Source organism: Pholcus phalangioides, unplaced genomic scaffold (genome assembly GCF_987345545.1).
Source record: "Pholcus phalangioides strain wild (caught in Gottingen) unplaced genomic scaffold, Ppha-v1.0 ptg000008l_1, whole genome shotgun sequence".
NCBI classification, from domain to species: Eukaryota; Metazoa; Arthropoda; class Arachnida; order Araneae; family Pholcidae; genus Pholcus; species Pholcus phalangioides.
This window is the reverse complement of record NW_028301601.1, coordinates 63837764-63863927: the sequence shown is the minus strand read 5'-3', so window position 1 is coordinate 63863927 and position 26164 is coordinate 63837764. Positions and strand designations below refer to the sequence as shown.

The 26164-nt window shown below is 36.3% G+C and overlaps 1 protein-coding gene across 1 annotated transcript; it reads left to right on the top strand.

The window, feature by feature from the left end:
- Window positions 1–24935, top strand: LOC149084752 (lipopolysaccharide-induced tumor necrosis factor-alpha factor homolog). The gene is made up of 5 exons (XM_089235182.1): window positions 1–228; window positions 5241–5374; window positions 10402–10464; window positions 12886–13033; window positions 24114–24935. The coding sequence occupies exons 2-5, from the start codon at window positions 5254–5256 to the stop codon at window positions 24220–24222; spliced, it is 441 nt and encodes a 146-aa protein (XP_089091308.1). The 5' UTR covers window positions 1–228; window positions 5241–5253; the 3' UTR covers window positions 24223–24935.
- The last annotated feature ends 1229 nt before the right edge of the window (window positions 24936–26164 follow it).

Below are 26164 nucleotides of genomic sequence, written 5' to 3'. Positions count from 1 at the left end.
TCTATTTTTTTTTTTGACAACAACTATGTCATCATCATCATCGTAATGAATTTTTCCCCTCAGTTAATTAACTAACGACGCGTTTCTTTTTGAATTTTATTGCCAGCTTTTTGAAAACAGTGATCCGATTAAGATCTTTGTTTCTTTTCCGTTTGAAACATCCGTTTTCTATTTTCCGAAACACCTGGAGATTGATAAAAAGGGGCTTGTATTGTTTGTTCCTGCTGGGTAAGATCATTATCATTAATTTCGTCGTCGTCGTCATTATAATCATTTATCAGTTGTATCTCTTTTAGCATTGAAAATATTATGCTTTTACATTACGATGTTCTTTATTAAAGATTGCTTATTTTGTCTATAGACAATGCGACAGCTCTAATAGTTATCAAATTTCATATATTATTCTTACGACTAAGCAGCTGTGATTATAATGACATTGAATATCACAACTGTATAGTCATAGAGATCATAATTCGTTGATGTGTAGTCTATTTAATGTCACATATAATTTGCGCTAAGAATATTTCCAAGGGCACGCCCAGGGTCCCATTTGTACCTGTTGTGGCCAGGGTCCCCCTCAGTGTAGTGCTTGTATTTGGGGACCCCCATGTTGATGATGAAATGGCTGTTTCCATTCAGAATTGTATTTTTGGATAACACTGCTTTCAGGTCAATTTAAATGTCAAATCTGGTTACACATTGTTATTTCCCAAGACCAGCAAAAATTTCATTCATATTTTGACTCGATGAATGAGAGACGACTCATATTACTGGCAAGAAAATGCGGCAGATTTTGAGTTTAACAAACAAAAAATTTCTTTGAATTTTGAGAGACCAGTTTCAACCAGCATTTTCATTGTTTGACTACATTGTATGTATGTGTGGGTTGATTGAAAAGAAACTGATAGTTTAGGTGACTTAAGGCCCATTCGTTAAGAGGCCGTGGAGGGGCATACTTAGCACAAACCCATGAAAGGCTCTCTTCCTTTATCTTGAGCACATTCACATAAAGAATTATTCTCCTAAATCTAAGTTTCGCTGTATTACAAATCTGCTAAATGATGAGTGTTAATTAGCTATCAAAGAAGAAATTGTATGTTATTTTCTTCCTTGAAACATCAATGTCAAATTAGTGATATTGTGATGGACCACGTGCCCTACAACCAGGATCACGAGACAACGCAACAATAGTCAAGAACTGGACTCTGTATAATTACTTTCAATTTCCACAGAATGTTTAACAATTAGATTTAGAAATTTTACAGATTTTGACAAAATTTATATCGCCATATTGTCTGTCCATATCTTCAATCACCAGGAGTCAGTTCATCGTAGCTGGATTTTGAAACCAACTCGTCTGTTCTTTTACCTTGGGAAGCCTTAGATGATGTGGAAACAGCCTTAGAATTAGAAGTTCGGGAACATGGAGGACTTGAGAGGTATTCCAAAACATTCTTACCCCCTAGGGGTAGTTAACCAGCAAGTATGGCTGAATGCAAGTGAAGTAGAAATACGATTGCAAGGGGAGCGGTAGCCCGGTCGATAAGAAACTCGCCTAAAGTACCGAAGGATGTTTAGAGGTGTCGCGAGTTTGATACCCGGTTCGTCCTTGTCAGGAAACTTTCCTGACACAGGGGTACAACAAAAAACGGCGACTTGACCGCAGCAAAAAATTGCTACCGCAGGGAGTTCCCCCGTCGAGGGGTTAGCGCACCAACCCCTCGATGAGTATAATAAACAAGCCTGCCATTCGGAATCGGCAATAAATTGTAGGTCCCGGTCTAATTAGCCCTTGTGTGCAGAAAATGACCGTGGTGCGACAAAAATGATCAAATACGATTGCAAAGAGACAATGCTGTTACTGCTTTTTATATTGAAGAGGGCCGCCAATCATCATTGATTGTATCACTGATTTGCATATATTCTGGATTTGTTTCAATGCTTTGGAATTATGATGTGCCAGCAGCCATGATGTCATATTTCTCTGTGAACAGTCAACTAATAGTCTCTGGAAGAATGTTTACCAATCACATTGGATCAATGCATGCCACGACGCCCAATGACCTTGGGCGACACCAAATGATCTGTCCTGTGATATTTAAGTGAGAATTATTCAATTAATTACAAAAATTTACTTTAGAGCACTTATTTCAAATGTAATTGCCCTTTTCCACGTGGTGCAGGTCTGCTTTCATTTATTGAAACATATACTTCCAATGAATTTCATGAAAATCTTGACCACAGTGTTAGAACCGCAAAAATTTAGCAGTTCTTTGGATACTGTTACTACTGAGTTCAACTGTATGTATCTGTACTCAAGATTTCAAGAATATTTTATGCTTGCAGTACCCATGGTAATAATATAATAATATTGAATACACACTGTGAAGCCGGAAAAACTATCACCAACAAACATTAACTTTGGCCATATCGCTATATTTCAATTTACTGTCATTAATGGGTTGGAAATGAATGTGCCATCTGTTGGTGGTCGCCTCAAGCTCGTGAAGGAAAATATCTTATCTATATTTTCCTGGAGTTTGAACCTGGGACTGTGATAGCAACCTCCACTGTGGTAGACAAACATCTTACCACCACACCACTCGGACTAAAGGCTCGTTTACACGCGGTAGGTGATTAAGTTGGTAACTAAATTTTGAGTTGCAAAATACAATGTATGCAGACGATAAGGGCTGTTTACACTGCTTTAGTTAGTAAATGGCAAGTGCACAAGTGATTTAGTAATTTAGTGAAATAAAAATGGTTCTATTTTTTCCGGTTAAGTAGACCTATGTGCATGCGCCAGTGGGAGTGGCCTGCCACTCAGAAGGGTCTTTTTGCTCTCTCTCAGTGGGGGGGGGGGGGTTATTTTGATCTCAAGCATGGAGCTGTTTATGCTCTGTCGTCTCTTACCATTTTGCTAGAATTTCACGGAAATACACGATGGTGAAGTGGCCAGAGGGACACAACCTTCAAGTTTGATGAAAATTACCTTAACAAACAAGCTAAAAATTATTCGATGTTAGAAAAAGCTATGGAGTATTCTGTCGACGTGATGTCAGGAGTTGAAAAAAAATTGAAGATTCAAAAATATATCGGGTGCTGATGTGGAGGATTTATTATATATTAAAAATTGGAAGGGTTTCGAATATTTCTTTCGTCCAGAACGAATTTGCTGCCATCTGTTGTAAAAATACATAATCAAATATTTAACATAAAGATAGCCTAGCATCTAGATTAAATTAAAAATAATAATAATTTCGAAAATTTGGAAATAATTTTTATGTTTAATGAATGTTATTTAATTTTTAACCCTTAGAATTTCCTACGAATGCCAAGAAGCTTCTCCCGCATTTTCGGCTTACATAATTCATAATTTATCTCCTCTTTAACTTCGATTAAAATATCATATAATCGATATTTACAACTTAGAGGAGAAATAGAGAAATCTTATATTTCTTCTCAATGATTTACATAAGTTTATAATATGTTGTGTATTCTTTTTCCCCCCTTGTGTAAGTGAAAGTGAATAAATTTATATTCTTTAAAAAAATATTGTATAATGTGGCTCTGATCACAGTATTCGTAAGTTCTACTGGATCATCTTCATCCATTGTTACGAAAGCTATGAGCTTTAAAAAAAACGCCTCTCTGAATGCCAGATTAATAAAAAATTATTACTATTATTCTCCCGCGTGTTGCATCTCTCTCCCTCCGTAGATTTGAGTAGACTGAAGCGCGCATGCGCTAGTTGCTCTTGGCCTCCATAAAAATTATCCAATGAGCGTCTACTTGACAACTTATCGTTTGGACACTTTCAAGAACAATCGCAAACTTAAAATTTAGTTACCAACTTAATCACTTACCGCATGTAAATGGGTCTTAAGCCAGAAAAACTGGTTGGATGGGCAATTATACAGTTTATACACTGACATGTGGTTTGATGCCCTAACATTGAGATCTATAGCAATATGTGGTAATGTTGCACATCTGTCAATGTGGTGGCCGAGTGATCATAGTGATGGATTTGCATAATGAAGTCTCCGGTTCAAACCCCACTGGCGCCACAATTGTAGTCGGCTGAAGTTGGTTTTCTCTGGTTCCCAATGTCGAGGCACAAATACGAGCTGATATCTTGTTAATAAGTCTCACCACAGAGAGCAACAGGCCTATAAACAGTACAAATGTTCAGTCATTGCTAGGCTGACCATATTTGCTTGAAAAAAATATGAAAAATTGGGCTTCGAAATACGGAAAAATATGGGACAATGCCAATTATCGTCACAAATAAGCGAATTCGCCAACCATGGGGAAATTGCAGAAAAGTCGCTAAATACGGGAAATGAAACGGCACTTCAAATTGTGATGAAGTTTTAAAAAAAAAACATAACAAATGTGAGATTAATATTCATATTTGAAGTCTTGATTATCGTAATGTAATTCCTGAGTTGGGAAGATAATTTTAATCGCTGATTTGAAGAATAAAAAGTCAAATTGTCTTCGTTGAAAATACGTGACATTTTTGCAAAAAAGTCGAAACACCCAAAAAAACTGAAATAACCAGGACTGTCCCAGGAAATGTGGGAGGTATGGTCTCTCTAGTCATCACACTTCACTTTTAAAATGTAGGTGGCATAACTGAAAAATCAGACACAACACTGAATATGCACTCAGACTTCCGGCACAACTTACTAGGTAGTAAATTGCATGTGACAATGGACCTGAGTTGCACTCAGTTTGAGAGAAAGAAAGTGTTGTATATCTATCTCTTTAAACTAGTTCTCTGCTGTCGATAGTCCTGTCTCATCAAGGCCTTTTCTGCCTGCACATCTGTCTGAGATTTTAGGTGTTTTTCCTGGATTCTCCTTATATCCATAATACACTCTTGCGATAGTAGTGCTTGAAAATCCAAATTTCATCTTTATCTCGGAAGTGCTGCAACCCATCCCACGAACACCAACTACTAAGCCACGTTCAGAGTCACTTAAATCGTGATAACATCACATTGTGGTGGCAGAAACCAATCTAGCTTCCGTAGCTTCTCATATAGGCTTTGATGACTGTATCAAGTAGTTATGGTGATTGGTTGCATTTCTCCCATATTTGCATATGCTCGTCTGTACCAGTTTTTTTAGCTTCACAGTTTATCCCTTGGCACTTCATCATGAAATACCGTGATGCACTATCTCATTACTGTTTTCAGTATTATTTCATTACATGTATTTTTTTTTCCCCCCCAGTTGAAATATAAGCATGGCTTCTAAAGCATCAGGCGATACAGCCACCTCTGCTGCTGCTCCTCCTCCTCCACCTCCTGCAGCAGGACCGCCACCACCTTATACTGGACCATCGCATCCGCCTCCATACCAGCCAGGTGAGTGTGTTTTGGCAATCACCTATTTCCTCTGTATTTTATTTTTTGATTGTCACAGATGTTGGAACCATCGGAAACTTGCATACACTTGTATCTAGACATTTTGACATGAATGCCATTGCATTAATGTTATATTTGTTATGGTGTCCATGGTAATGTAATAACGACTGTACATCATAGCGAGCGGTACAATAAGTCTCAAATTTTTTGCTATTGTTCCACTTAATATAGTAGGGAATAAAATATGTAATGTTTTCTTTTCATTGTGATTAAATATCCCTAGTTTGTTTACAAAAATTCCGTTCATATTTGTCATTTGGTGAATAAGTTGTCATAGGTGCCAATGCTTCCGATTTTTTATCCTTATTAAAATCTTTCAGTCAGAAACCGAATTCAAAAAATCCCTGGATCCTCAAATTGTACTTTGCAAAAATGAAAAATCCCTGACCAAGGCTGACCACCATGTATACTCGACGAAAATACAGAGATTTCAAGAAACAAACAAGTCTGGAAATTGGCAACTCAATCAATGATAATAACATTTTTTCATCAACTAGCGTCACTTTCTTTTGCCAGATTTTAAAATTAAAATTGTACCCATGCTGTTTGGAACGTAGTTTATTCGAGGAAAACACAAATTACATTGGAGAGATAACAGTGCCTACAGTACAACAGCATGACGTGGATGCCATGACAACAACTTCCTCGTTGGAACAACTCTTGAACACTACTGCCACGAGAGCAGATCTCGGGCGCCACCTATAATTCCTGATACTGGTTGGCCTTGACCACTGCAAAATGAAATTTTTTTTCATCATTACACGTTGGTTGAAAGTTGAAAATTAAATTTTTATGTTTGGTTCATAGACATGATTTATGAGGTTCTTATTTTAAAGGATTCCTCCTGTTTGCAAAACAAATTAAGGGATCTAACGTTGTTTAGGAAGAAAATAAGCCTATTGATTTTTATTTTTCATAAAAGCCCTATTTCTTGTGATTCCAAAACAGACTGTTTTGTTTGTATGACACCGAAGTTACACCAACTTTAGTGTGGTGCATTTCCATTCAAGTGTAAATAAAAACTTCGAATGCGTTTAATGAAAAATGTTATGTTTGACATTTTACTTGACTTTGAAACACGATTTCCATTAAATCTATTTGTTGTATCATTACTAATTTTAATGGGACATTCTGCCACATATATTGTCAAGATTATGAACCAAAATCTGAGGTCTGCCACTTGTATTTCTCGCATTAGTCTTTTGTAGACGAATTGAAATGTGAAGAAAAAAAAATTTGAAATTTCAAAAAAAATTCACATTTACATCAACAGATTTGTGAGTGCAACATGAGCATATCATGCAGTCCTTTAGATTTTGGTTCATAAACTGCACCATATTAGTAGCTGAATGCACCATGAAAATAACACAGATTTCATTCATAAAAAATTTTTTTCAATCATGTTTCGCATACCCTATTACATGAATTTTGCTTAAAATTTGATATAAAAAAGGCTTTTTCATAGGAAATTACATTAGGTAATCGGAAATCTGTTATTGTTTTCACTATTTTGAGACACTTCTGTCAAAGAAATGCCACTGACCCTTTCGGACTCAGTCAGTGTGCCTAGTCTGGGCTCACCCCAAAAAATCCTCCTTTCAAACACTGAAAATAAGCGATAAATAAAATGGAAATTAGTTTATTCTGTATCAACATTAGAGATAACAGTGCCACACAAGCCGATCCATACTTTTGGCCTGTGTTTATTTTTTAAAAACCCTTATTTTTCTTTTCTTTTTTTTTCCTTTCGGATTTAAAAAGGATTGCTGGGGGGGGGGGGGATTCCTGTTATTTTGTTCGCTGTAGACCAATCCATTTATTCTGTTTTAACTTTTTACATTGGAAACTTGCCTAAAATTCCAGTGTGCCTGAATTGGGCTGACTGAGTCAGAAGAGCACAGAGCCCAGATTTCACAAGAGCAGCGCAGCTGTTTCCTTTTTTCCTTATTCTTTTTTCTATTTTCAGTGGGGTTATCAACTAAGAAATTACGGGGGAGTTTTTCTGAATGTCAAGGGTAATTTTATCAGTTGGTTTATTTTATTTATGAGTTTCACTGGAGCCGTTTTCTTTTTTTCTCTCATTTTAAAGGTATGAAGTTTAGTTAGCTCTGAGTTTCGTATATTTCTAATATAATAGTAGTTCAGAGAGATATTTTTTTGATTTTTATTAGTTTTTTAATGTCTCGGATTTGCCTGAGCATTTTTGAAGCACTGAAAATGCTACAGAAATTGCCTTTGGATAATGAATCCAAGTATGTGGAGAGCAGTGACAGTGAAGAATGCGTTGCTGAACCGAATGACGATTTAGATTTCACTGATGTATGATTCAGATGTCAGGAAATTCTGACTGACGAAGACATTGATACTACTAAACAATTCCACCTAACTTTGCTTTATTCACTCTGCATGATGGGGAAATCTGGAATCCCGTCACTGAAAAGACAACTTTCTTCAAACCCCTGAGATGCACCCCGTTATAGAGTGCATATTTCCGAGGGAAAAAGATGCAGCAACATGGAACACATACTGGTGGAAGATATACAAAGAAGATGTGCATACTGTAGCGTGAAACAGAAGCCCCATAGATCATGATTCATGTGTAAAACATGCAGTTTTAGGGTGTGTTTGTTCGGGGGGGGGGGGCGTTACATGCTTCAAAAAGTATCATGAACAAAAAAAATTGAGGAAAATGTAAATATCTCAAATCTAAATATTGTAAATATCTCATAGCCAAGATATATCGTTTTTTCATTTATTCATATTTAATCTAGAAGGTCATACAACCAAGAAATTTTTTGTGGGTGTAGAGTAGCGAACCTTCCCTGGTGTTCTCTGGGTAATGCTAAATCTGCTACGGAAATCAGAATCTAAAGGCACATAGGCAAACGTTTTTACTCTATTATATGCTTCACAGCAATGCTCACTTCACCAAAGTTCCTCTGACTCAGTAAGCTTTCTTCGGGCACACCCACAAAATTAAAACAATAAGTGCAATCTTTACAAAATTATACCTGCCTGACTATACCGCTTACATTTTTTTTTTTCGTTTTCATTTCCTTCATGCCAGAAACGTTAGTGTGCGAATTTCAAAACTTAAGAAATGGCATTTGAATATTTACTCTACCCATGTTACTCTATGGATGTCATTTTCCTAAAATGTTATGTAAAATATGTTTCAACAGGGGATACATGTCAGCGATTCTGGAAATCTTAGATAGCAAAATAAGCTATTCAACCAGTTGATAAACCAGTGAAAATTTGCGAGTCTCCATCTCTTTGGCATTAGGGGAGGGGACTATATGCATTTAATTATCGAAATCTACTTTTTTTTTGCAGTTATAAAAGATAAACCATTGATTCCCATTTGCAATGAAGTGTCTGAAATGAATGTGGCAGTCTTCAAAGTAAACAATGCTTTCCTTCACTTTATTTCTAAGCATAAAAATTTCAGTTATGAATCAATGTCAAAATATGTCTGGCTCACCAAAAGTGTTTCTTTTTGTTTTTTGGCCAACTTCTGGAAAATTTTGTCCATCACTGCCCTAAGATATCAATATTGGGATTCCTTTGATCTTTAGGGGCTGCAATAGCTAATCATAATTACCAAAAAAATGTATGAACTTGACGATGATTTCAAATCATGCCATTTCTTTAGCCACCTTGTGAACTTTCTGGCCGAAGCCCAAAATTTGAACATTGGCCGTGTGACCTGACAGATTTCTAGCTTTGGCCATGACATATGTAACAAGGCTGTAAGTGGATTTAAGGCAATGTGACCCCCCACCCATGGCCGCAATGACGACAAAAGCAATGAAGCTTTTATATTTAAAACATATGAATTGATTGAAAAAGGTTCTCATAACTCTCTTAGACCATTCAAATTGGATGAATTAAACAGAAAAAAATGTAATCTGAAATTGTTAGGTACTATAGCCTAATATCTATATAGAGGAATCTTCATTGAACTGGAAGACATTTTGGGAATCTCTTTAGGGAGGGTTGGCTAGAGCACAGTGTCGTTGAAAAGAACACTCGCTTCATCCCGCACCTGAGAGGAAAGTGAAAGATTTCCCTTTATCACATGTTCTCAGGAAAGAAACTTCCAAATCTCCATCATCATCATCATACTTGTTTGTGATTTTTTTCCATGTAGGCATTATTAATTGGAATAAATAGCTCTGATACAAAATGACAAGTAGAAAATGGGTGAAGTGACCCTGAATTACCTATGGGTAGACGTTGCCCACTAAAATAAAAACCTTCAGGTGAGGTGCAAAACCAAAACTCCAATCTCTTTAAAATCTTCATTACATCCACTTATAATAACACTAACTAATAGGGCTCTTCTCATTATCAGAAAAAAATTGGGGTCTTCAAATTTTTTTAAATATTGAAAAAAAACCTATAGTAAAAAACCAAAAACAACTGATAGACGATATCATTTATCAGGAAACACCCTTAGTCAGGGGTTCCGAAACTGTACGCCTCCAACCTTTGTCAGAGGCGCTGTGGAGCAGTAATACGGACAGAGGTTTTCAAAATATCCTTTGTTAAGCAGCTCGTAGGAGCCGGCGGAGCTTGCGGATAAGCATTGAATAAGGAAAAGGGATGCCGTGGGTGGGAAAAGTGTGAGAACCTCTGCCCTAGGTGATCTCATTTACATTTAGAAATAATGCCTTGACAACTGCAGCACCATGATCTATTGATTAAGTTAGTTTGACATGCAAAAAAATTTTTTTTATAAATTGAGAAGAATCGTCCCCCCCCCCACCCTACCCATAATTGATGGTTCCAGTTGTGACAGATTCCCCTGGAGGGGGACATAATTGCTTACATTACAAAAAACAACAAGGCCTGGGTATTTTGTAGTTTTTAGAGTTGTGATAGTTTACCATGAGAATATTCTATTAATTCTCTGTCATTAATGTGCTGTTTCCTGTTTTAATTCTATGAAATTCCATTTCCAGAAGTTTATCATTTCAAATTTGGTGGCGCAGGACATTATGCATCTCCATCGCCTCCTGGAATTCGTAAGTGTTCATACATTCTCCCCCCCCCCCCCCCAAATAGCATATGTAAACTATGTTGTTTAATGTAATTTAGTGTATCAGAATTACACCATCTGGTTGGTCAGTTCATAAGGAATCATTATCAAATTTTCTTCACGAAATAATTTTTACTCACACAGTAATGTACAATTATGCACATGTGCAAGGCCGTAGCTAGCTGTTCCTGTGCCCTGTGCAAGAATTTGAATTTAGGCCCCTTCTGGCCCATTTAGATTCATTCTGGGACCCCTTCCAAGTGGGGCCCTATGCCGGTGCACCTGTTGCACTTGCCTAGTTATAGCCCTGCACATGCGTGTTATTCGTTAGGATTGAACTCATGGCTATCCTCCACTCTCATTCTCGTGAAGACTCTTTCAGTTCATTCTATAAAAAAGTTTTTATAGAGTGAAAATTTTTTCCCCTCTTTCTCATCATGGGAATGAAGGAACATTTCCTGGAACTTCCAGAGTCCCTTGGATGGGACCTGAAAAGTCTCTGAAATAAACAATCAAGAGGAGGGCTACAGTTTGTTACAGTGGGGTGGTCATTAAAATAAGTAACAAGACTGTTTATCAATATCTATGTGATAATTAGTTATTTGTATAGTTATATTCTGTGGCTTTGAAGCTGTGGTGCTGTGGGTGTTCAATGATATGCATATTTTAAGAAAAGGAAAAAAAAAGTTTCCAGATGCACCCTTTCTTCGGGAACGCTTCAACATCTATCTCTCTGTGATCTGAAGGGATTGTTCAATGTGGGTGCTTAAGCACAGGGTACCAAGGAACATGAAAAATCAAGGAAATATGTCAAGCACAGACTTTAGCGTAACCCATAGTAGTGGGTCCAATTTTAGGAGGGGGTAAGATTTTGGTTGTTATCTTTCAACACAATACAATAAAAGTCTGTTATAACAGACTTCTTGTTATAAGCGAATTCTTATTTTTTGCTCTCTCAGGTTATAAAATTTTTGAAAACTGCTGCTTTATCTGCATTGAAATGTCTTTTCGATCATTTTGCTCTAATATTAATGAATGAACAAAACTCTCTAGTTCATTAAATTGTTTTGTGATCTCACAGCAGTTAATTCTTTAAGACATAGTTGTAAGATCTTAATCTCCTAGGCACGAGATACATATGCTACTTAGTGGTGTGCTTTCATGCTGCTAAACAGCCTGTGTATATCGGGTATTAGTCTCAATCATTATACCACTGCTTGATTTCATGGCTGTATCAAGTCAACATTTTCCTCTAATTAGAAAGTTTTTTCACACATTCAGAAATGAACTTCAATTGCAATTTCTGGTCCCCATTGTGTTCTAATCACTGGGAGAGGCAAACGCATAGGCGGAGAAAGACTTGAAAGTCTGGGGGGGGCAAGGTCATTATTGCTGGGGGGCGCAAGATGATGATGATGTCAATTCGTATATACATATACATTAGATCAGTCGACTCCACCTTTGACGCTGCCCCCCCCCCGTATCTCCGCCCATGGGCAAAAGCCTAATGAAATCATCTCATATCCCATGTGTATCGCTAAATAATATAAACCCAAAAAAATATGAATAGGGGGGTTCAAACAATTTGACCTTTCTCTGTCTATTCCTTGTTAAGAGTACTTCGGAGTAATTTTTACGAGGACCACGTGCCACGATAAGAGTCATCATGCTCAATTCTTGAAGAAAGAGGAGGAAAACCTACATTTCTGAAAATTATTTTGACGTTACACTGAATGCTTCCTAATTTCCAACTCGCTATAACCAAATACTTTTTTGTATCAAAAATTGCTATATTGATTAGCTATTTGACAATCACTTGCAATCCCTCATTATAGCAAAATTTTCATTCTAAGCCATACTCGTTATAACAGACTTTTACTCTACTTATATAAGCATGAAAATTCATGTAATCTTGTATTGGTCCAGGTGAGAAAGGGTTGCGAGTTCCTACAAGTTACTGATAGTTTTTCTACTTTTCTCCATAAAATACGAAATAAAGCTTATTTACCTTTGATTTTGCGATAATTTACTTATCTGCATAAGAAATTTTGTTAATGGAAATTTCATATACACAGTGCAAAATGTTTTTGTTCCAAATGTTTTTTCCTGAGCAGTGTATTTCCTGCATGACGTTCTCTGTTCACCACATTTTTATGCCTTTTAAACCTGTGTGATATTCTTCTTTGCGAAATGATGTTTATGGTGGTGAATCTTGTATATCACTAACACATAATCCATTTTGATTTGTAGCTAGTCCAAGAGTCATGACAACTACTCATTTCCTGCATGACGTTCTCTGTACACCACATTTTTATGCCTTTTAAACCTGTGTGATATTCTTTGCGAAATGATGTTTATGGTGGTGAATCTTGTATATCACTAACACATAATCCATTTTGATTTGTAGCTAGTCCAAGAGTCATGACAACTACTCATTTCGGACCTTATCCAGTCACCATGCTTTGCCCGCACTGCTCCTGCAACATAACTACTGAGATTCTCCCTCTCCCCGGACTTCTGACATACATATTGTCTGGAGGCATTCTTCTTCTTGGGTAAGTGTTCGTTGATAATTATTTTGTAGAGCACCATTTTGAAATGACTTAATTTAATGGAACCTGAGTTGGCCAGTGCCAATGCATAAATACAGGCCAAAAGATCTTGAAAAGATGATATTCTGCCTTCAAGATCTTACATTTCAAGATCCACAAGCATCTCGTGGTAGCCTGCAAAAGCTTTTTTTTCATTTCATCATCCTTGCCAGGTATCAAGATGGTTATCGCAAAAACCTCTAGTTTGACAGGTTGATACACCTTATGATGGGAATGCTCAAGAAGATCCGTGTGCGGAAAACTCACTAACAATATTTCATCAGCATACAATTCAGCGAAAGAAATATTCATTTATCATCAAAAATTTAACAACAACGTAACATAGTGATCAAGTGAGTCAGGGAGCGAACGAGCCATTTACACAGTTTCTGTAACTCACCCACTCACTTAGATTACACTCGCTCATTCACCAGTTCACTCACAGGGTCACTAACTCATTTACCTGTGACAATTTCTCACACATCTACTCCTATGGTCACTCACTCAGTTGGTCAATTTATCCACTCACTCAATCACTAATATGGTTACTCACTTACTTACCCAATCACTTGATTATTTATATGGTCACTCATTCATATGGTTACTCTGTCACTCACTAACTTTTCTGCTAGCTCATTTACAAACTTATTCGGTCACTTACTCGCTCATATATTCATTTGTAGCGTTATTTGCATACCCAGTATATTTTTGTTTTCCCAAATGAACTTTTGGCAGACAACAATGGTAAATGACACTGCTTTGCTTTTTTTTGTATCTGAATATTTATTACATTAAATTTATTTTAGTTACAACAATCGATCAATAATTCCCTTAAATCGATTTCAATAATCACAATTCCAGAATTTAAATGTTTGCAAAATTTAAGTTAGAATGCCATAGTCATTATTGAAATCAGTCTCGCCAGTGTAATGATGTGATCAGAAAAATATCCACAAAACTAGAGACCGTCTGTTACACTCTCATATCGAGCAAGCACGCAATGTCATCTCTGTTTTTGGCAACCTTTTGGAGAGACCAGAATTCACATAAGTCCACATTGCAGAAGCCTAATTACTAAAAGAAGGAATTCAATCAGCTGCCGCACATCTGGACACGACGACCTTCAATCAGCAAAATGGTGATCGAATATGGCACCAACCGCATCCTCTCCACAGAATCCAGTGAAACAGCATTCAGAAAATAATTACAGCATCATTCAATCCTCCTGAATTAAACATTTTCGCGAGGAGTGCTGAGGTGCACGGGGCACCTTTGCTGTGACTTATTTCATATTGCAGAAACAAAGAATTGACAGCGAGAGAGAGCAGCATACAATCGGTATTTCAGGGAAATTCCCCAGACCATGCAGAATTACCTGATCTAATCAGCTGCAAAAAATAACAGCTGAATTAGCATAACACAACAGTTGAATAATCTTATCTCAGAAATCTCTGGGAACAGCATAAGAATCTGATGCAATCACGGAAACACGATGATTGAGACTAAAAATGACTTCTCTGCTGGGCTATAACATAGATATGTCACGCATTCACTTGCTCAATTACTGTCAGTCACTCACTCACCACTGACAGACTGTTGTCAGGGAATTGTTTGTTGGTGAATTTTGGCAAGGGATTCGTGATGCATTAAATTTGACCAAACGAAGACCATCATGTCATCGAAAAGGTTGAGAAACGCTATTCTAGTGTATGGTCGGAACACTGAGTGATGGTGAAGTTTGTGTATTAGAGAGACAATTCAAGAAAGGTCAGTAGATTGTGCTGTGTAGTCCTACATCCTTGCCAGCCATCTGGCAAGCAATCTTGTATGCATTATATGTTCCCCACCCTGATTTATAGGTTTTCTTAACCACTAATTTACAGTTGTGCATCTCAGATCATGCACTTCACTGATCGGGTGATGAATCCCTGCCAGTGCGATATTTCTCAAGATCAGGAAGCTGAATACAGGTGTAGGAACTCTGGGCCAAAATTAGCATCTTGCGCCATCCTGTTCTAATGGCGTATTTTCATATTTTTCTGCGTAAAATTGCCAAAATATCGAATTTTGCCTCAGTATGCTTGGAATTTTGATAACCCATCTGGTCTCTCGTTCAAAGAGTTGCCGAAAGTCCAGAAAAATTTGTGAAATTAGAGAAAAGGTCACAGATTTTTTTTTTTTTTCAAATCTATTTTCAAATTTTCCCGGCAAGTTCCCGCGTTTGACTTTGTCCCAAAAAATCGGATTGGGATAACCGCTCCCCTTATTTAAACTATCGGCCTCTCATCAGACTTTCTATCACGAAACCTCGATAATATCTGTGATCATGCAGCTGAAGATGGTTTGAAATGGTCTTTCAACTTTATACTTATCAGTGATCACGCCAATAGTGTGATGAAAGAGATGTAGACCATTTAAATTGAAATGGGTCTGGCTACCTACTTAACTGTTTCACTGTAACGTTCAACTTTAAAGCGCCAATGCGAGTCAGTTTCCGTTCTGGAAAAAAGAAAAAAAGTCACCACTACAAGCAGCAGGAATTACTATAGTCAATCATTATTTCGTCAAATCCCGATGTTTTTGTGACAAAAAAATTTTCATCCGCCGAGTAAAAGAGCAAGTCAGCGGGATTACAAATGCTAATTTCGCAACTTTGCCAAATAACGAGTGATAAATCGCCAATCTCGCCAAACATTGCGTTGATTCTTCCAAAATTTTCTCCCATTTTGCAACAGTTTCTTTCTGAGTATGAAAAATTGAAAACTTGTAGAAAATTTTTGTCCCATTCAAACTGCTGCTGTTTCAGACTGCAAATAGTGACCTCAGTAAGCAAAAAGTGTCATCTTAAATAGACTGGTGTGAAAAATTTGTCAAGAAAATATGGCTGCTTTGTTCTAAATAAATTTTTGTGGGTTTTTTTTCTTTTTCAAATTTTTGTTATCAATCAAAAAATCCCAAATATTGTTGCTTTAACTGATAGTTTCATCACTCCCTTCTTCTGAATTTTTTTTTTCTCTCGTAGTCTACTTACTCAAGCGAACCCATAGGATTCTATGTTATACCTGTAGCTTCCTTCCCTACTCCCCAGGACCATTCGGTCACCCACCATGGGAAATAAATTAATGCTTTAATTCATTGCTTTTTTCTTGCAACTAGAGATAGGATGAATATTCAGCAGCTATTTGGTATTCGGCCCTTTTGCCGAGTATCTGTAAACTTGTATATAAAACTAATTTTAAAAATATATATATGTTAATTGGAACTTTCCCCATAAATTTAAAATTTACTGATTTTATTTTATTTTGGTGGTGTATATTCTTTCCTGTGAAAAAGGTTATGTCAAGGGTAATTTCTAGGACAGTGAAAGCATGAAACTGAAAATAAAATCCTTTTGCAATAAAAGGTGGAAGTGAGCATGAATTGCACACAAGTTCACTAACTGAAGGATGTACCTAGACAAGAACCATATTAAGCTACTGAAAGAGGCAAAGAACATCTGAAGAGGGGGAAAATAAGAAAATAAGTCGTAATTTAATGCATTACTAGTTGAGAGCAAATATTGGTTGACATTTTTTCTTAATTAGAAGTAAAATTGCAACAAGTGTTGAAAAAAAATTGTTTCTGTAAGTAATATTAAAATACAATACATTATCATTAAATTTGGTTGTCAGTAAATCATGGCAATAAAAATCCCTCAATACCAGTTTTTAATATTTATTAAAATAATAAATTGCATGATTAACATTCATTATCAATCATTTGAAATAACTAATAATTTTATTTTCAATTAAAAACACCAATTTTATTTGTAATTGTGATGAGTTTTAAGAAAATTGATACAATTATAACAGAATACTGAATATTCAACCAAATCACTAATCGTCCCATCCCTACTTGTAGCAATAATTTTGTTGTTCCAATTTACACATCTTTGCTCTAAAACTGCTCCAAATCCTATATTTTATTGCTCCAAAATAGACTTTGTTTTGGCATCCCTTCCCAACCCTGTGAATAGCATTCCAAATTTTTTTTGGTTTTCCCCTCAGATCTTACAGAAATCAAAATGCAATGTTTGACCAAAGCTTGTCTATCTGACTGATTATACAGTTGACTCTCATTTTTAGAATTACTGGGATGGGGGCATCAAAAAGGTAATGGCATTCGCGACAGAGTAAATATTTGTTTATGGTTACGGCCCTGTTAGTTTATAAGAATGTGTGGCAGCTATAACTTTACGATCAGACAGATTTATGGTTTTGCCACTTTTCTCCCATTTTAGTCTAATTTTCTTCACCACTCGTTTCTTAAACTTGCTACCTTCGGCTATAGTCCACTTAGCCCCAACCCAAAAGATATGCCTCTTTAGAATAGAATAGAATATTTATTTCATGGTTAGAAACCATTCGCAAAGCAGCCATGTGACAAAAAATTCAGAAGCATTTACAACGCACATTTGCGCATTACATCCATTTACATATGCAGTAGGTACAATGATTTACATTAATATACAAAGAATATACAAATCATATACACACACTCCAATATATACACATATATATACACACATATGCTCCGATTCTACCATGGACCAGTGACTTACATTACACAAATGAAATCCCTCAGAGTTCAAATAAATTTCTAAATCTTACTACATCTGACAGGAAGAAAAAAAAATTTTCATAATTAATTTCGTATTGTTTAAGAAATTCTGTCATTGTTAGTGATAGGGCAGTTAAGTCAAAATATTTTAATCTGTAATAGTTATAAGATCGACAATGAAGGAAAATAGCTAGTGTATTACCGCCGATGTAGATCCTGTCCAATCCCAGCCGTAACTGAGCATAAATTCTCTTATATTTTAAGTTTTTATTGGATAATAAATATTTATCAACACCGAAATTTTGTCTAAGGGATTTATACTGGGGAAAACTAGTTTGGTTCAAAATATATGAATAGTCATGTTGTATACTTTGGTCGCAAGATATCTGAATTATTTGTGGAATATATTTGTCAAGTATAGAGGCGTCCTGGGTCTCCTTTATAAAATTCATTCCGCAATCATCAAAAGTGTTCCAGACTGATAGTACCCAATTACGTTTGTTATCACTAGATATTTTCACCCGTTTAAGCAAATCCACCAGACATATTTTCGGTAGTCTGCCTGATGGCATTTTCAAAAGTCGTATTAGGAAACGAAGTAAAAGTTTTTTAAAAAGGACTGACATTCTTGGTAAACCAAGCTCTGATCTTAGAATGGACCCCAGTGTTTCCCTCGGGAGGTGTAATAGTTTTCTTGCGAAGATATTTAAAATTACGTGAAAGTCGTTTATAAATTCAGTGACCCAAATCGGAGTGCGATATGAAAGAGCAGAAGTCACAGGAGATGAAAATAACTTAAGAGCTACATTAATTGATGTACATTTAGTTTGAGTGAGAACTGGCCAAATCGCAGAAATAGCACTTTTAGCCTTTGAAATAAATAATTCTTTGGCCAGTGAGAATTTTCCAAAGGAAGAAAACGGTATTCCCAAATAAGTATAGGATGACACCGCTTGGATGGGTGTTCCCCGGAAGTTCCATTTTTCGGTTTTTTTAAGCTTTCAACCCCTTCGAAACACCATAACCTTCGTTTTATTAATATTTACTTCTAACCTATATTTTGAACAAAATTGTTCAAGGATTTTAATTTTCTTTTGTAGGTCTAACACACTTTCGGATGCGAGAACAGTATCATCTGCATAAAAGAAGAGACAGTGGACTGCTGTTTCTTGTCCGATCCATAGGGGTTGGGTATCAGACAAGGGTAACATTGTAAACATTGGGTAACATTTTATTCAAGGACTCAATTAAGTCATTCAAATATAAACTGAATAGGTTAGGAGAAAGAATTTCTCCCCGTAAAATTCCACGGGTTACCTGTATTTTGTTTGTTAGGCCAAAACTTGTCTGTAGCATTAGTATACATATTCTTAATAATCCTGATGAAGTGTTCACTGATGCCTACTCTTTTGAGAACAGACCAAGGAATTGTGTGATCGATTGAGTCAAAGGCCGTCCTGAAGTCAACAAAAAGTGTGTATAAGCGGCCCTTGGGTTTAGATAATTTTCTCTGAATTAAATAATTGAGAGTAAAAATATGATCGTTGCAACTGTATCCCGTTCGAAATCCTGCCTGTTCCTCAAGAATTGCAGTTCGGTCACTCAGCCAAGTATTTAATCTAATATTTAAAATGGATGTGAAAAGTTTAAGGACTGTAGAAGTGAAAGAGATAGGACGAAAATTCTCTGGCTTTGTAGGATCACCCTTCTTGTATATAGGACATACAATCACATCCATCCATTTTTCGGGAACATCACCACAACGAAAAATATCTTTGAAGATTTTCAGCAAGATCTCCCTTGGTCTGTGTGTCAGGTGCCGCAAAAATTCATTCAATACTAGGTCATTCCCATGAGCTTTCCCATTTTTTGTTTTTCCTATTGCATTACATAATTCAATATACGAGATATCGTTATCCAGGATATTATCAAATTCAGGATTTAAATAAGATGAAATGTCAAGGTTTATATTCTGTTCATCATTAGCATTTTGCGAGAATAATCGTTCGTAGTGCAATTGCCAGTTTTCTAATGAGACACTATTTAGAGTGAAACTACTTTTTTGTTTCTAAATCTATTGACAATCTCCCAATAAACAACAGTGTTTTTTGTGTGGCAAAGAGTGGAACTCACACTGCTCAAATATTCCTGTTTTTTCTTCACACATATTTTTTTATATAAATTTCTGTGCTTTCTGAAATTTTCCAAGTTGATTTCATTAAAATTTGTTCTAAGTTTTCTCAAGTATACAAAGAATTCAGATCTGAGAACACTCCCTGTCAAACCAATAATGAGAGGAGGATCTAGAGTTAGATTTACGATTACCGTTCCCCAAACGTATAATCATCCCAGCTTTTTCTGCTGCGGTAATTAAGAGGTCTCCAAAACGGTTTGCATCAATATCAGAATCCTGTGATTCAATCAAAAAATTCAACTCGGACTGGAAAATTTCTTTACCTGATTCTTTCCACACACATTTTTTAAAGGGGGTACTTGGTTCAATAGATTTACTACATATATTTGCAGTATGAAATATGAATTTCATTATTATCGGCATATGTTTTGATGCTGAGTTTTTTCCTACTTCAAAATCCATAAAAAAGTTCGTATAAACAGGGTAAGAGACAAAGCAAAGGTCAATCGTGCTAGCACCATTATATGATAAATAAGAGTATTCGCCTTCACTATCCGATTCGTTCGTGCCATTTAGTAAAACAAAGTTGTTTTCAATAGCAAAATCATGTGATGACCCCTAAAATTAGTTGCCTTATCTTTAAAGGAACGATAGAATCGACCTCTATACACTCATCGCTTTCAAACGAAAAATATAATTTTTCACCCATTCTGGCATTTGAATCAGTAGCTATGATGGTATACACATAACCCTCACATAGATCATTTAGATATGTTAGAAATTCAATAAAGTCTACATCATACTCTTTATCAGGAGGGAAATATGAAAAAATAAAGAGACATTTTTCTATATCAATAAAATTACATTCAATAATTATAGAAAATATATTTTTCTGAACAACATGCACATTCATAAACGATTTTCTATTATATGGAAACAGAATGCCACCACTAGCACAACCAAAAGTTGATTGTTTGACTGCAAATTGATCAATAAAATCAAAATTGTTATTTAGTTTAGGGATATTAGCAGTATTTAAAATGCCATGTTTCAACCAAACAAAATGCTTCATACGAGAACAAATCGTTCCAAAAATTAGGAAATATACCTTTGTTATTTAGACCCTCGACATTGTAAAAAATCAACGATTTCACATCAAAATTACTTACTGTATTAGATTTTTCATTATAAATCTCTTTCCGGGTTGCGAGGGATTCACTAATGTTAAACTGGCTGAACATTCACTGTGGCATTGGATTCAGAAGATCCGCTGCCCGGCCGTTCAAATCGAGTGGCAGATCCTAATGATTGTGCAAATTGGTGCAGTTTATATCGAATAGTTCTTGTACGATGACAAAATCTTCATTGATGTAGATATTTGTTCCCTTTAGTTTTGATCAGTTTCGTAGCACCAAAGTTTTTTGAGCGTGGAAGGTAAACTTACTAATGATCAAACGTGGGCCACCGTTTCTTGATCTTCCCACACGATGCACTCTGTCCATCACGATATCACTTATTCCTAGACAGTGGACACAGATCTTCTTAATTTTGAGTTCCAAATCATTTACTGTTTCATTTTCCTCCTCGGCGATACTGGAAAACACCAGATTATCCCATCTCGAATGATCCTCCAAATCATCAATCTTAGACATCAGGTTATCGTAATTCGTCGATGGTTCGGCAGCAGCAATCGCTGGATCAACATGAGAATTTTCTAATGCCTTTATTCTTTCATCCATGCACCTGATCGTATATTCAACCTCCCCAATCTTGACTGTATATTTCCGGTATTCTCGTCGATTCTCATCAGGTTTTCCACCAAGTCCATGTGTAATGACAACAGCAGCCTTATGCCCTTATTCATATCAAAACCCTCATCTGATTGTTCCTGCAAGTTTTTCATCTCTTCCATGTAATGCTTGCTTTTTTTCAAATTAGAATCCACAAGTTGCCGTTGGAAACGATCCTTTCGTTTTACACCAGTGCTTGAACACGGAGTCACTTGATCCGGATTTACTGTCTGCAAAGATACATTCGATAGACACTCAGACCTATTATTCCGCGGCCGCTGCAACACCAGACAATTAGCACATTTCCATCTTGCTTTTTCGTTTGAAGGCATAGACGCAGTTGGGACAGGATCAGCATAAGCGTTGTGGAAAGATGACCAGCATGAGATACATTTTATACCATCCTTTAACTCAACATCATCAATCTCACATTTTCCACATATAATTTTAGCCATTCTTCAGAAATTCTTCTTCGAGGGCCAAATAAAATCAAGTAAAAACAACCAGATAAATAGATATAAATAATAATCAAATAAAAATCTATGTATTTTAGGTTTAGTGCGTGTTATCGCTACAGATAGATCGTTGCCACCCCCAATATGCCTCTTTACCTAAGTCAATCTTTTGGTCTCGTACATGCTTTAGTACTCTCCCTGGGTCACTCTTTCCATATTTTGTGTGCATTCATGCTCTTTAGATCACTCTTTTGGTCTCTCACCTGCTACACTCCCTGGGTCACTCTGTCTTTCACCTGTTTTCACTCTTTTTGTTGCTTGCATTATTTCACACTATCTTGGTCATTCAAATGCTCGCACACTCTAGGTCATTCCAATGCTTGCACACTCTAGGTCATTCAAATGCTTGCACACTCTAGGTCATTCAAATGCTTGCACACTCTAGGTCATTCAAATGCTTGCACACTCTAGCTCACTCTCCTACTTTCACACTTTTGATCAGTGGTTCTCAACCTTTCGAAGCCCACAGCCCAATTGCTTTGTTTTTTTCGAGTTTGAGGTGCGGTCATACACACGACTAATGGGAAATAAATGTGTAAAAATTAAACAGTGAACCACTCATGGCCCAGTTTGACAGATGTCATGGCCCATACCATGCCATGGCTCTTGTTAAGAAACACTGCTTTAGGTTTTGTTCACTCTCAAGCTTGGTCACTCTTTTGGTTGTTCATCAACATAGTCCATCTTCTGGTCACCCACATGTTTGCCCATTGTTTTAGCCACATGATTGCACACGTACACACTTGCACGATTCCACACTCATGGTCATTCAAATGCTTGCTCACTCTCTGGGTCACTCTTTTTTTGTCATTCATATGCTTGCAAACTCTGTAGGTCACTCTTTTGGTTGCTCTCTTATCTAGTCCATCTTTTTTGTCACTCACATGCCTTCACACCATACTCTCTAATGTCACTCTTTCGGCCATTCAATGACCTAGCTCCTCTTTCCAGGCAGAGGCAGATTTACATTTTGCCATCTGTTGGCTATAAAAGTTTTACCATCCTTCTCCCATTCTAAACTGATTTTCTTGACCATTCATTCCTCTGGTTTGCCAAATAGCAAGAGTGCACAACCTCTGGGCTCCCATCTGGCCTGCAATAGTTGTTCCGGTAGAAAAGTATCAATATACACAACACGATAAATACCTAGGCTGACCACATTTCTTTCATAAAAATGTGATAAATCGCCAAAAAAAAACCTAAGTAAACTATTTACAAGTATAGTGTATTACTAATTCTTATTGTGATTTTAACAATTGTAAAGTAGCCATTTATTGCTAGAAAAAATGTCGAAGGACAGTAAAGACTCCAATTACAGTTTTAAAAAAAATGTCAAAAGCAAGTAAAGTTACCAACTATTGCTAAAATTCCTGAAAAATCGCCGATCGCAGAAAAGAATGGGTACTGGAAGTCAAAATGTAATTCATCAAAAAAAAAAATACATGTTTGACAAGTATGTGAGATAAATATATTTTTATTTGACTATAATTAATTTTGATAGTCATAATTATCATAATATAATTAATGCATCATGAAAATGATTTTAATTCTTGATTTACAAAATTTAACTATGCCTTATTGAAAATTGGGGAAAAACGGGACATTTTTAAAAGGTTGGAACAAATAACTAAAATCGCGGGAATGCCCCATAAAGTATGGGTTGTATGGTCACGCTTTTTATACAAGCTTCTGGCTAGCGAGTGGCAAAAATACAGCATATCTGGCCGTGGACTGAAAAGGTTGTGCACCCCGTGCCATACAAAGTCATAGCCTACTTAATCCGACCTATAAATATTCCTCTGAATTCTATGCCGTCTTTGCATTGGCAACACCCTCTCCCTTGAACGAATGAAGTTCAGGATAGTGGTAAAGTTAATCAAAACATTTTCACGATTTTTATTTGAATGTAACTTGCAATGACGTTTATTGAAATTTTGGGTGTAAACTTTGATGCTACATATATAATCACCTTTTGACCATTCTGTTTTTTTTCTTTCTTATTCTAGCTGCTGGTTGGGCTGTTGTCTCATTCCCTGCTGCATACCAGAGTGTCAGGACATCGAGCACCGTTGCCCGCACTGCAAGAACTTTGTTGGCATCTACAGACGCTTATAATAGTGGTTTTTTTGTGCACGGGTCACCTATTTTGCATAAACAGACCCCCAGTTACATGATATATATATATATATATATGTACCTTTTGAATATGTTTTTAGATGTCGTTATACATGCATATATATAAAATTTATGTTATTCCTCCGAGAAAAAAAAAGTTTTTCCTTTTTGCTCTTCTGCGTGTAATTAAATCCACGTGTTTCATGCACGATATTGTTTTGGGAACAGTGTAATACCGAATATCGGGAAACATAAATACCTATATTTACATACATACATCCTCAAAACGGATTTTTCACCCCCCGGTTTTTTGATATTCTATGTACAAGAGCTTGCACACCTGCTTATCACAAAAATGTCGCACATGTCAATCGATCGATTTCAGATTCATTTTGTTCCAATTGAAAATTACTTTCGGTTTTCATTTTCTCAAGTATTTTGTGTTTTCTATGCGTTATTCCATTCGCTAATCACTGATCTCGAGCTTAATGGGGAAATTAGTGCCTGTCTTTTTCTTACTATGATTCTTTTTTGTGCAGATATAATTTTGCATCCCTTGTTATTTCGATTATAAATGCGTTATAATATATATATGTTTGTGTGTATTGGATTTGTGTTCTTTGCCGTTCAATAAATTTTATGTGTATTTTTGTTGTTATTAATCGCCTCCTCGGTTTCTTCTGTTTAACAATAAAAATGCTTTTTGATTCTGATTTTTTTTTTCTTCTGATTTTTGTTTCCGTTTCTTTTATTAAAATTTGTCTTCATTGAAGTGCTCGTAACTGTATTATGACTTCATAATTGCTAAAGTGTATAATATGGAATGATGGCTTCCCTTCTGGCATTTTCTTTATGTGTATGTGCCAATTTGCCTTATTGTTTTTCCAGAATTTTTCCAATTCATTCCATTTCTCAATTTGTTTGAAACTAAATACAGATTACGGCGAAGTAGTTGTTTTCTTTTTTTACTGTATTACATAAGAACTGGTGCCTGGGGCTATTTCATTCCCTCCCCCCAATAATTAATATGGATATATAATGCAATGTACCCTCCCCCCTCAAACATATGAGCTTGAGTCCCATGTACACTGGACACCTGGGAATTTTTAGTGCTCTCAATGTTTTCTTCATGCCGCCACCTCTGCTGTGTTAGAATCACTCATTCTAATTTTTACTTACCTGTTCCCATGTACATTGCACTCTATGAAGGGTCGTCAAAAGAAGGATCTGGTCATTTCGCCCCGAATTTTTCATCTCAGACATTTACCACAGATGCATTTCATTGCTGGTACATTTTGCCTGCCCCTAAATGTATGAGTGGCTGAGTGATCAAGTTAGTGTGTGATTGGCCATATTAGTGATGAAGTTATATATATAATGACCATATGAATGAACACACTTAGTCTTTCACCCACTCACTTGGTCACTCACACAGTTACTTGCCTGGTCACCCACTTGGTCAGTCTTAGTTATTAGATCAATCTTACAGTCACTTAAATGCTCAATTGGTCACTCACATGGTCAGAGCAGGCGAAATTTTCTGATGAAATTTCCGTAAACCGGCAAAAGAGTGTTACAGGCAAATGGAACTGGGAACCTCTACCTAGCTGAAAATACCATTTCATCTATTCACATACTCATTTTCGAAATTTGTAGCACCATCTCATTTTGAGTCCCCTTGTGCACTTGATGTTCCTTGGCCACACATTGCCTCAAATGCCTGTTTACCATTTCACGTACAAGGTTTTGGCAAGAAATTTTGATTATATCTAGCGAATCTGTGATAAATGTTGCAACCTTGTGCTAACCTAAACACACGTTAGAAAAAGATATAAAAGGAAAAAGTATATAATATAGATGAGGTGGATAAGAAACCACCTTCACCCACGTGTTCTCTTTACATTAGAGAGAGAGAAAAATCAAATTCCGTAGATAATAGGGT